The sequence below is a fragment of the Crassostrea angulata genome, chromosome 6 (assembly GCF_025612915.1).
Source record: "Crassostrea angulata isolate pt1a10 chromosome 6, ASM2561291v2, whole genome shotgun sequence".
NCBI classification, from domain to species: domain Eukaryota; kingdom Metazoa; phylum Mollusca; class Bivalvia; order Ostreida; family Ostreidae; genus Magallana; species Magallana angulata.
This window is the reverse complement of record NC_069116.1, coordinates 24987224-25000584: the sequence shown is the minus strand read 5'-3', so window position 1 is coordinate 25000584 and position 13361 is coordinate 24987224. Positions and strand designations below refer to the sequence as shown.

Genomic DNA, 13361 nt, shown 5'->3' with positions numbered 1-13361 from the left:
TCTCATCTTTTTGTCTTCCTCCAGTATTTTTTAATTGTGTGAATATTAATTGTAATTTTTAAGACTTTCTACAAAATTCGACCTCCCAATAAAAAGCTGCCATTGAATTTGTAAGATATGTAAAATACTTTCATCTTTCCTTTTGAAAGAAACAATCTGGCATACTAGCAGACAGTATGTTTTTGAAATAGAAATGTACCTTTATAAAGGTCACTACGCTTTTGATGCAACAATTCTTGATATTGAAATCAATGTCTACCTCTTTTTTGAGTTCAATGCACATTATTTTCAGATGATTTAATAAGTAAAGATGTACTGTTAATTTGTGACATGATGATCTCAATAATAGAAAACCTCTAGACAATTCAATTGCACTTTCTAATAGCTGTTAAGAAGCTTTGGTTCTTCAATTGGGTTCAGCTGCAGATCATGAACTATTTTCCTAAAGGACTGTATATCATAAGGGAAAGGGACCAATATAAGTCCAAATAACTATCAGCAATCAAAAGTTTATTTTTGTGAAGTTATATCTGAGGATTTACAATCCATTTCAGTTACAAGAATTAAACACTGGTACAATAAATATCTTTGTTTTCATGTAATACATGTACCAAGCATATCATTACATGAATGCAACCTATCGATGATGAATACTAAAAAACCAATATTTTGTTTTTATATATGATTCAGCAATCAGTAAAATGACTTGATTTTCTCCCAGACGGAGGACTGTTTAGTACTTAGATACTGAACAACTCAGACACATAAATAAGACTTACAAGAGTCTGATTTCAGCTATCTGACAGATTTCACTAGATAAATAACATCACTCTTGAAAAAGTTATGGTTTTCTTATCTCTCAGAAATCATAAAATATTTTATGATGTATTTCTCTTGTTAAAATAAGAGAGTAACATTTCAAACAAGCTGTTTTGCTTGGGGTGGGATTATAAAACATCATGATTTTCAGGAATTAAGCTGCAAGGCAGTCATTTTATGAGATTTTTTAGCGTATTATGGAATGGAGAGGATTATCCTTCTGACTTACTCTGTAATTGCTGCCAGAATAAATCAATTACATTTCGGATGATATTTCTTTTTAACATGAATGAATTTTGTATTTCAATGCACATTTATATTTTAGTTAAAAGGATTTGGAGGGGGGTTCAGACAACCCCCTCCCCCTGCAAAGTTCAAACTTCGTTAAATTTACATTATAAATATAAAAATATGCCTCGGAAACACCCCCCCCCCCCCCCGAAACTCAAATAACGGTCGGGCACCCCCCACCTCGACAAATTTTCTGGATCTGCGCATGTCTCTCTGTTTTTAACCATTATAAAAACATTTGAATCATCAATTGCTTATTAGGATTCTACTTAAAAGTCTACTTCACATATCAATCCCCAGTTTTGTTAAAAAATGGTTGTAAAAGTATCTTCAAATTGTATAAACTAGTAATATAAAAAAAAAATAGATCTCTGTATTAATAAGACATCTTTTTATTTCTTACCAGTGAAAAGATATCTTTCTTAACGAGACATTCCACAATTCAAAATGCAATTTTTTTTAAGAAAATAAGAGTTACTGCATCTCTTTGGGATTTTTTTCCGCAAGATGTCAGAGACTAGATCATTGTCATTCGTTTGACTTTCCAGATCGAACAACAGTTAATTTCGTCATTTGACATTAAAAATTCGTTTTCGCTGTGAATTTTAATTGCCCCAAGTTGGGGCAACCCACACATCGAAGGAATAAGTCAAATCCCACGAGATTTCTTCAGAGAACGCCCAAATATTTTAGTCAATTATTTCACCCAAAAACTGAGCATTGAAATTCCTTACATATTATGAGAACAATATCGTTTTACGTCCAAAATAGGTAACCTTTCACCATTTTCCCAATTTCATTTTATATGACACTATTCTGATTTGAGCATAAGCAGGCTATTGCATTTTGCATGTTATAATAAAGAAAATCTAAACTACATGTATTTAAAATCCAAAATAGCGTGGTAATGTACCCTGAATGTTTTGGCATAAACCTGCAAACAGGTTTATGCGAATAAATAAAAATTTCATTGAAATATATCTAAAATTGAGAAACGTCTCGTGGATCTTCAAAAAAAACTAATAATCGAAATCTACTCTATAGAGAGTACGGAGTACCAAGTCTGTCAAGAAAAGGGTCTTAAGTTAGTTTTGTTGTCCATAGTAGTTTGACCTTGAATCTCAGACATCAAATCAAATAGAGGTCATCTACTCTCTGCTGCACAAGGTTTGTTACTTGTCCAAGAAGGGGTTCCTAAGATACTGGTTAAACAGTTCACCACCTGGCATGTATAAAACAATTGACTGTCGGTCAAAAGACTGCGATCTATTAGACCGCCGGTCAATAGACTGTGATCTATTGGACCGCCGGTCAATAGACTGCGATCTATATGACCGGCAACGTATTTTAGAAAAAAGTTTAATTGCTACATGATTAAAAGATAAGTTTATTATGTTTATTTTTCTATTGTTCTTAAAATTTATCTTTTCGGTCATCTTGGTATTGATTAACAATGACCTGAATGCATAATGGTATGAAAACCTTATGTTAATTGTGAACACAAAAAACTAAATACGGAATTGGGTAATAAAACAATTATTTAATGCCTGAACAGTCAATAGACCCGAATTTTTCCCTTGGTGCAGGGAACAGCTCAGTACGATCTATTGCCTGCACCTCGGAAAAAATATTCGGGTCTATCGACTGCTCAAGCATTAAATAATTGTATAATAATATATCTTTGCAAAATAACGCCAATGCTAGGTCCCTCTGTCGTATGATCAGATACGAACGCTACGATTGACAAATCGTAACTGATCGTGGAAATTCTCTATAATTCTAGAGTTAGGTACGAGGTGATGCAAGTTGATACATCCTTATATATGCTATATTTAGTATTGTTACGATAGACATATTTCAGATGACGCGATCTGCCACGATCTTATCGCCCGTTTAGGTACGAGAAAATACGTTCAGATAAGACTGTCCGGATAGAACTCGCGATTGGGTCTCGATCTTATCTGATCATCACGACACGAGTCCCCGATAAGGGTCGCTGATGTACGGTCAAGTGCGTTTGTATATATGTTATGATACGTTCGTCATGAACCAATATGCGATGATTCTTTCAAGATCAAGCTGGAGGATGATCACGATTTTAGCTACGATTTGGTCCAACAATATACAGGTATCTATTTAGCCCGACTGACCATTTTGACACATCGCAACTGAACCCACCGCAGCGTAATGTTTGTCTCCCCAAGACTGATCCTGAAGATTAACACGATTGGGTGAAAGGCACGATAAAATGCGACTTGCTGAGCTTAGTAACGATGTAATGAAATCTGCTACGATGATAACGAATAGTTACGACTGAAATTTAATCATGTTGTTCGTAGACAACATAAATGTTCTACGATAAACACAATTGCCACGACATACCTCAAAATCTGGTAAGATTTGATGCGATTTTACGATTACCCTACGATTAAGACTGCGATTCCAATCGCGCCGCGAATCGTGTTAGTGGGAAAGTAGCATCAGATTCATGCTGAAGGTCAGTCACACATTCATAACTCAAGCCATGATCTACGACCTTCAAATCGGGAAACTTTGAGTAAAATATACGCATGGTAACCCAAATTTTAAGGTTATGCTACGATAATACCCGAAATTACTACAGCTGTTCTTTGGAATCATATCGCCTATTACTAGTATCCTGTTGCATGCGGAATACCGTTCTATAAGGGATACTGGACGAACACTTAAAGATTAGGAGGAACTGCACTACGAATAACAACAATCGCATATTGTCCATTCACGACCTTGCTGCATTTGATCAAGGATAAGGACGTTATATAAATAAATCGAGTAGCTGATCCCCGAGATTTCCCACCAAGAACAATAGATTATGTTCATAATGTTGCAAAACACGCTGACATGGTACCGATGTGTTCCTCCCGTATTATATAGAACTAACAGTGGTGTAAAAGACGTCAACATAAGCTAAAGTGGAATCTACAATCTTAATTTTCGATGCTAAGTGATGACGCAAATTGCCAGCATTTATTTGTAAATATAACAACTTTTGGTGGAACTGTCTTGTAGTGACAAGATTTCAAATAATTATTAATCTGACAAGTAATTTACTTAAACACGTTTATCAAAGTTCATCTAGAGCAACCAGTGCGATGCCTCTACAGAAAACTACTTCTACTAGCAAAAAATATGTTTCGGAGGAACAAGTTTTATAAATCTTGTCGATGTCACAAACACCAAATCGTTAAAACTTTCTCGTGAAGGTTGTCTGACTCCATTTGCTCTTGCTGATCATTAAGGGTGGATCAATGAGTCCACGGGTTATAACACGATCCTTTTTGCGTTCTCCCACAGCATAGTACCTCAGACCAGGGACTGGTTGTGACGCCAAATCAAGACAGCTGGGGCTTTAATGATCCCATTTAAACAGACTTTCCTGAAGAAAAAAAAACATATTCCACATTATAAGAGATCTATATTTATGAAAAATGTTTGAAGACACCAGCCTGAATTTCTTAATAAACCGCGTGTGTATTGACTCACATCTACAGAGATATCCTTTAGTTACTCAGGTATTATCTTTAATTCAAAAAAGAATATTTATTAAATTATCATCAAAGTTATGACAACAGATATGCGGGTTTTGTTTGTGTTCTTTTTTCTGTTTGACTGCGATTGCTTATCAAAAAGAACGAATTATTTTTTTTTATTGTCTGTTGGTTACCTGAAAATTAGACACACATGTATAATTACATTGATAGTTTTTGGTTAGTCAGATCCTTCTCCGTGACACGAAGGCGCATTATGCCGATGCGTATCCCCAGTCTCCGTGGTGTTAACAGAATGAGAGTCATTTACTGCCCCTGGGTGGTACACCAGTCCATTGCAGGCTAACTACCAGCATAAGCCGGTTTCCAATTTCAGCTGGGTGGACTGAGACAATATAGATAGGGTGCCTTGTCTTTGGGCACAATACACAACATCGAGTGTCCACAACAGGGTATGAACCAGCGATCTTTGGGTTACTGGCCTAACGCCGATGTGTCCCACATAGTGTTTGGATCATTGTAGAACTATATTTACTTGGTTGTGATAACGCTTTGTTTTAATGATTTATTATGATTATATAATTTTTATATATTGAATTGTGATAACTTGAAAACAGTCAGCAGCATGAACTCTTTCAGATACTGGATTCAGATAGCCCAGTTTTTCCCGTTATCCATAATCTGAGATTCATTGAAAGTATAGTTGTGGGAAAAAACAGAATAATGTGGTAGACAAGCAACTGTTGTCATTTGACATCGTTAATAAGGATTTAATCAAATGCGAAAGCCAGTGACCCTCTTGGTGGTCAAAGAACGGTGATATTTTAAGCCATAAACTATTATCTTATATAGGAAAAAATATACATGCATTTACCTTTACAATTTTAATAATTCGCGATCCCTACTCATCTTTATCAACAGCTCTCTGCCTCGAGCACAGGGATTGGTTGGTCTAAGTTTTGCTCATTCATGGGTAAAATAACATTTTTTCACGTTGTGATGAAAATTGAGCCTGATGGCCTTAAATATAGTGGTCAAAGAGAAATAACTCTTGCTAAATTGTATTGCCTTTCCTGGCATATTGGTTTTTTTTTAATTTGAATTTTGTTACGCGAGGGGATAATAATACAATTTACCCGTTTCTTCCACAAACAGATAAATTGAACGACTTCGTAACACACAGAATTTATTCATTATCAAAGCACAACAGAAGTTTACAACTCATTAACATAACATAAAGCGGTACTTTACTTCAAATTACATTTACACATGGTTACATATTGTAAACAATTAGGACATAATATTAAATTAAATCAATATTACAAATGTAATTAAACCTATAACTTATAAATTGGCATGTTCACTGCCAAACTCTCTCTTTATAAAAGCCTAAGTAAAACCTGCAATATACTAGGCCCTGAACTAGGTCTTCTTTTGGCAAAATCTACCTCTATGAAAAATTGCTATAACATTTTATACCCCCAAAATGCCCATATGCATTCAATTTTGTGATTTAAATCATTTTTGGCTGGCAAGTGTTTATTTGTTTTCATCTCTCTTTTACAATTTTCTTAATAAATACAAGATTTTTTTCATTGGACACACCTCTCATTATATGCTGATAAAACTGAATAAAATATATGTATAATAGAAAAAGAACTAACATCAAAATTCTTTGAACTTTTCAAAATGCATGCAAACACAAAATTAGCATTTTTTTGTACAGGTATTTAATGAGGTAATCCAATATAAACAAAAATACTGAGAGATACATGAAATAGGCATGGAACCAGTAATTTGACATCACATAGGTTCTGCAGAATTCTATTATGTTATGGGATTTTTTTTTGGGGGGGGGGGGGGGGTGACCCCAACCCTCCTTTAACTACAGTATAACTGCCTGTGAAAAATCATTACCATCTTAGGACAGTCAGAATTATTCTATACAAATAGGTATAGTCTATACCATATGGAAAATAAAATTATGCAATTACATTACCAAAGCTACTGGTAAATACATTGTATATAAATAAAGTACAGGAAAACTGGGCATCCAAGTAAAATGTTCAGATCATGTAGAAAAGAAAACAAGCAGCTAACATGTACACATAATGAAATATTCCAGACAATAAAAACACCAAACAAACAAAAATGCACGCCTTGGATTTCTTTATATAATGTAAGTTAAAATATCATGAATAAAAATAAACTATCTTTGAGATAAATAATGTATAATATAAAATAAAATTTGCACAAAGGTATAACATAAAGATTGATTTGTTCTTTTGGAGCACAATCTTCTACAGTAAAAAGAAATTAAAATAAAACCACACAATGTACAGATACAATCATCATGTTTTATATTAAAGCAATTCTTGCAGTAAAAGAACAAATACACAGCACTACATCCTAATCATTATAAACAGTAGTACTAAAGCTTTGTTTGTGGTGATTCAACTAGAGTGGAAAGTTTCAGTCAGTAACAGAGATTACAGTACTTTTCAAAATTCACATTCACTCAGAAGCTGCAGGAATAAATATGGAATGAGATATAATATAAAAAAATATGGTGCAATATATCAATCTCATGATTTGATCAGAAAACTTGAAGTAACAAGTAGATGTAAGTATAAGGAGTTACTCTCTTAACAATAACACAGTGAAAGAGAGACAATAGTTAAAGAATATCTGAGCACTAATTATGTAAAAACATTGCAAAAACACCTCAAACAACACCAAATAAAACACTTACATATCAAATAAATATATTACCTATCACGATTATCTAGATATGACCAAATTCACCAACATAATCTTTCATTACCAACATATCATCAGGAGGTCTCTCCTGTGCATTAGTTGAGATGGGGTTGCTATCATGGTAACCATCGTTACTGTTTCCATAGTTACCAGCCTCTTCTTGGGGCTCCAACTTTATACTGGTTATGGTCTCCATTGTGGTGGAATCAACAACTGTTAATCTCTCTGGTAAAATAATATCAGTACTTACATTGCTGGCACACACACCTTTGGGTAATAAATCCATTTCAGGTTTTGATTCCACCAAAGAGAGTTCTCTATCTATCTCTTCAACTTTGATTGGTGCAATAGAATCCTCTTGTTCTCCTGTTTCCCACTCAATTACAAAAGGATCTATGAAAAAATCAGTTAATAACAATTAATATTATCTTTAAAAAATATTGTCAATTAATGTATTCAGTTTAATGAAACAACATGCTTTACCCTTTTGCTTCCTTGCTCTTCTTCCTTTTCCAGCTGGAGAATTACATATACTGGCCATCTTTACCACTTTTGCCTTCTTAGAATTCCTTCCAACTTTATTAGAAGAGGTAATTAAATTTTCCTGAGAGGTCTTTGAATTATTCAAGGTATCAATCTCTTGCTTGTTCTGTTTTGGAGGTCTTCCTCTCTTCTTTTTAACCTGCAATACTTTTGGGGGATCACTGACATTTGCTAAGTCTGTGGTCTGAACTGGTGTCTTTGTAACTTTGGACTTTTTGTTTGACAATTTCTTTAAACCATTCATTTCCACAGGTTTCTTTACAATTTTAGTTTTTGGTCTCCCCTTCTTCTTTTTAAAGCACACTCTAATATTACTTTGGAAACAACTTTCCTTTGGGTTTTCTTTGCTATTGACGGAAATTGCTGGCAAAACTATTCCATCATCTTTCTCTTCAACATAAGTATTTTCTTCATCTTCATTCATATGACTTTGCAATCTAATATCTGTTTTTCTATCTTCCTTCTGGTAACATTGGTATTCTTCTTGCTGATCTGGATTCTTCTTGAAGATTAGTTTTGGTAGTGTCTGACATGGAATGCTGTCTACCAGAGAACTTGACTTGCTCAGGGTTTGCTTTTTTCTTTTTCTACCAATACTGCCATGACCTTCTTCTACTACTTTTGTGAATCTGAATGGCTCCTTCCCATGTCGTCTTTTTATTTGAGTAGATTTAGATGTTGCAAATCTTTTGGCAGCACTTTTTCTCCTCCTTTCTAAGCTCTCCAGCACCTTATTTCTCCCCATCATCTTCTTCCTCTGTGCTCTCAAGTAGTATTTGTATTCAGTGTCTTTCCTAGCTAAATACTTCATTTGATGTTCTCTAGCACCCTTGTGCATGTTGTCTGGATTCATAAACCAAGACTTAGGTTTTTTGCCAGTTTTGTCAAAATTGAATTTGAAACCTTTTGTGGCCAGAGGCAATCTGAAACCACCTTTATATATAGTAAGGGTTGCAGGTGTTTTAATTGTGTCTTTAGTCTGCTGGGGACAATACTCAGTCTGGAGTTCTTTGGTCAACTCACTGGGGGTTACAGGGGTCAAAGAGACATCTCCATTCAAATTTTCCAAAACAATATTATCCTTAATATCTGGATTTGCGGCAGTGATTATCAGTTTTTCAGACAAAACAAGATTTTCTTGCAACTTTTCAGCATCACTCTGAATTTTCATATCTTCCTGTTTAACCTCTAAATTTTGGATTTCAATGCAAGGTTTTAGTTTCTTTGGTCTACCTCTCTTTCTTTTCTCTACCTCTGGTGCAACTGTATACATGTTGGTCTCCTTATTTACCATCGAAAAATCTGGCTTGCTATTAGAGTCTTCACTTTGATTTACTTCATTGAGCATTAAAGAAAAGTCTTTTTCCTCTTCTTCCTCTACGCTTTGTTTGGATTCTGTAATAACTGAATTTATGCATTCCTCAACACTAACCAAAGTGTCTTCATCGAGAGCATAATCCACAATGATGCCATCTTTCATCTTCTTTTTATAAACTGCATTCTCTGATTTTAGTTTACCAAAATCTACCTCTGGGTGCATCCTTACATGGTGGACCTTTAATTGTCCATATCTCTTGAAAGGTTTCTTGCAGATTTCACAAAAATAAGCGTATGAGTTTCCATGCATGCTGCCTATATGAGACAACAGATGACTCTGGATTTTGGCTGCATATGGACACACAGGACAAGGAAATGGTCTGTCTGAATAATCATGGGTTTTCATGTGAACATTCTTATTGGATTTACTTGAAAACTTCTGTCCACACATTTCGCAAGAAAAGGGTCTATACTCTGAGTGCAAGGCCACATGTTTCCTTAAAGCAACTTTGACCTTGAAAGCTCTGTTGCAGATGTAGCAAGAAAATGGTCTGTCCTCAGAGTGTCTCTGGAGATGCTTTGATAAACAGGCTCTGGTTCGGAATCCTTTTCCACACTCATCACAAATAAAGTCTTTCTTATCTGAGTGGATTTTCATGTGCTTGGTCAAATCACTTTTTGATTTGGTTCTTTGAGTACAACCAGGATAAGTGCAAGCATAGTTTCTGACATCACTGTGTTTGAGCTTATGGCATTTCAGTTCAAAATTGGTTTTGCATTTGAAATCACACTCATCACAAGCAATTGGTTTATCATCATTGTGGCGGTACAAATGATACTTGAGATCTTGAATACGTTTAAATGATTGAGGACAAAGATGGCAAGGGTGTGGTCTTTCATCCGTATGGCGCAGAACATGGTGACGGATATTCCTTTGCCATTTGGTTACAAAGTCGCAGTTTTCATAAGGGCATTTGTATTTCTTTTCTGTAGAGTGTTTAGATTTGTGTCTTTGTAAGTCTACATTGGACTTGGAAGCATAATCACATTCTGGATGATCACATTTAAATGGTTTTTCATTGGTATGCTTGGCTTCATGTTCCATCATCACCACTAAAGATTTGGCTTCAAAGTCACAGAAGCGACATGACTGTTTGGGAATGGAGTGAACTTTCTGATGCAATTGGAGAAGCTTTTTTGTGGAAAAAATGGTTTGGCATTTCTTGCAGGGATGGCTTCCAATTTTTGGAGGCCTGCCTATTCTGCTCTTTTTTCTGCCTGGTGTTAATAAACCTGGCTCCTCCTTGATGGGAAAATAGTCTGGATCATTGTCAAAGTTGTCCTCTTCTGAAGACTCTGGTTCTTTTTTTATTTCTATGCTGGTGTCAATAGGTGCTAATTGTTTCCTTTTCTTTGGTGATCCAGAAGAAGATTCTGGGCTTTTCTTAGTGGCATTCTTTCTTTTAGTCAAAGTTTCTTTATTTGGGCTACTTTTCAAACATTTTTCAATTTCATCCCCTGGTTTGTCACTTCTAAGACTTGTAGTCAACTTCAAGACCTGAACTCGCATCTCTTTTGCTCCTTTAAATTTATTCATTACATTACCGGTATTTTTCTTGGATAACTTTGAATGGGACAGTTTCTTTCCCCTCTTTTTTTCCTCCTCTTTGTGTGCTTTTTTATTATGCAATGTGGTTTTGGATTTCATACAAGTAGAGTCATTCCTGGCACCTTTGGGTCTTCCTCTTTTCTTTGTTACAGTTTTTATGAGATTCGAGGGATTTTCAGACTCTATGACCAGCTCATTGAGATTCTGTATTTCTTGACCAGTCAAAGTTTTCTGTCCTCTCTCCTCTATAATGCCAATCACAAGGTTTTTTTCTTCAGACAGATTTTGGGACCTCTCATCATTTTGTATGACTTCTTGTTTCACTTGCTCGAAACAACAACCATGATTGGTATTAATGGTACAAGGTGCAGTAGATTTTTCGTCCCCTTCTTCACAACTTGCAGATTTTGTAGATTCTGACATGAGTATTATGGGACAATTGCTGCTGGATTCTTGGGATGTATTATGCATTTTAACAATTCAAAAGTTTGCTTGAAATTAACATTTCAGTCTGGTTACCCTATTATTCAAATCTTGATTTGACATCTTCATTGTATGGAAGATGTTCTTTGTTTGCAGACTGGATTAGATTTCTTCCACACAGGGCAAATGAGATTCTGATACAAAATATTCGTGGATTTCAAATTCCTTACAAGTTTCAGTCATTTCTTTTTTTTTTCTTTTTTTTTTTTATTTCGTTAGCTAAACTGTTCTCTTTTCATTTATTTGTTGAACCGCATTCACTGTCTTTTTAAAAAATTAAGATCTGCTTTGCCTTTGAAAAAATTTCAAAGAAATTTGATTGACCGTGGACTTGTCTGAATGAGAGAATTCCTGTGTCCTTTCCATGTTTGTTTTTCTGATTGTCTGTAGTTTCCACTTTATCTGCTAATCATTGACAATCTAAGTTCTGTGATTGTATATTGAGTTTATGTCTGCCATGGTCGGGATCATTTTCAGCAACCTGTATTAATTTAAGAGAAAAAAATTTAATATACCGGTATTCATGGTATAATGGTAAAAATAAATGAAGGCACCATTATAAATTTCAGTATTTTATTTTTGTGCAAAAATTGGTACTGCATTTGCTTATACTATAAATTTTCTTATATATCGAACTATTAACATTCATTAAACAGTAGTTCTTTAAACCAATTCTACAGGAGAATAAAATCTAGTTGAATATGCTTTGGCCCCGTTACAGTCAGTTGAGTGGAATCCCCTCAATTACATATCTGGCTGATGTCAAGTCACCATACTCGCATCAATTCTAAATTGTGTTACATGTATCAAATTGTTGAATTTAATCTTCAATGTGGTGTAGAAAATTATTCAAATTCATTGCTTCATATAGATCAATTCCTTTTGATTTTTTCCATCCATCAACATGACAAGCTACTTTTATTGTTGAGGAAAATCAGCAAATTATTTATCTTGTGCCAAATTATAAACATATTAATTTATAAATTAAAGTGTTTCCCTGGAGCCAGGTTTTGCTCATTGATAACATTAAAATCAAAATGTTTAGAATAATCAAAGATAAGATGATCATTGAAATGTTACTTTGTTATTAATCACCTGAAAAATGAATTTATTGTGTAGGGATTTAAACTGATTATATCCGGGTTCTCTTGGAGTGTACACAGACAGATATATATATTTTCTAAACCTTTTATTATTAAGGTCCTTATCAAGAATGTTATAGTTAATATCAAACCCATGTCAGAATATGGGCGTACAATTTAAAACATAGAATATTACAACAGCTTTTTATTATTATGTTTAAATGGTTTTTTTTAATATTAGACCAAGAGATCTATATATTAAAATGTACAATGAAAATTAGGCTATAAACTTGTAAGAGCTCAGGTCAGAGATGGTGCAATGGCATTCAATACACACATAATCGGTAAATGGATGAAATATCTTCAACTGAAAAAGTATTGAGCTATTGAAACATACATAATCAGAACAAGTGTTAATCTCTATGGACAACAGTGGTTGCCAAATTGGCTAACCTTGTCGCCTACCTTTCGTATCCAAAATGTCCGTCTGCATAAATTAACATTTAATTTTCATACAAATCAACGTATCGATTAAACACAATAAAATTGTTTATTTTTGTCATTTTTAAGCGTTTAACATACCATTATTCATCCAACCAGGAACATAACTACACTTTTCCTTTCTCCTTGTTGTCAAAAGCAATAAAATACATTGGTAAGGCTAGTTGCCATAAAGATTCATATAAGGTTAAAACATTGCAGACGGTAATTTAAGACAGTAAAAAAATATATACGTAGTCGTTTTTGTGATGATATAATTTTACAAAAAGACATATACTTATCATATGTAAATACTGTTTTTATTAGATGAAAGACAAATATCAGAGATTTAAGATTCCATTTTGATCATGATGATCACAATAAATATATTTATTGGCATTCCATTTTATAATTAAAAAATACGCTATCATGTCATAATTTGACAGTTGT

At 34.2% G+C, this 13361-nt stretch overlaps 1 protein-coding gene across 2 annotated transcripts; it reads right to left on the bottom strand.

Moving 5' to 3' along the window:
• Nucleotides 1–5810: 5810 nt before the first annotated feature.
• LOC128189113 (uncharacterized) lies at nucleotides 5811–13101 on the bottom strand. Of its 2 annotated transcripts, none has more exons than XM_052860580.1 (3): nucleotides 13014–13101; nucleotides 7881–11830; nucleotides 5811–7790 (listed from the first exon to the last, which is right to left on the bottom strand). In XM_052860580.1, exons 2-3 carry the CDS (start codon nucleotides 11335–11337, stop codon nucleotides 7423–7425), a joined length of 3825 nt encoding a protein of 1274 aa, XP_052716540.1. In that variant the 5' UTR covers nucleotides 11338–11830; nucleotides 13014–13101; the 3' UTR covers nucleotides 5811–7422. The 2 variants fall into 2 exon arrangements, with proteins under 2 accessions (XP_052716540.1, XP_052716541.1); XM_052860581.1 differs by lacking the exon at nucleotides 13014–13101 and adding an exon at nucleotides 12897–12917.
• Between the last annotated feature and the right edge of the window lie 260 nt (nucleotides 13102–13361).

What these genes read in the sequence shown, in the direction of transcription:
- LOC128189113 (XM_052860580.1), bottom strand. Translation starts at nt 11,337, where the DNA reads ATGCATAATACATCCCAAGAATCCAGCAGCAATTGTCCCATAATACTC. An exon ending in AAGAGCAAGGAAGCAAAAGG is followed by an intron (nt 7,791 to 7,880) that starts GTAAAGCATGTT and finishes ATTTTTTCATAG; the next exon opens with ATCCTTTTGTAATTGAGTGG.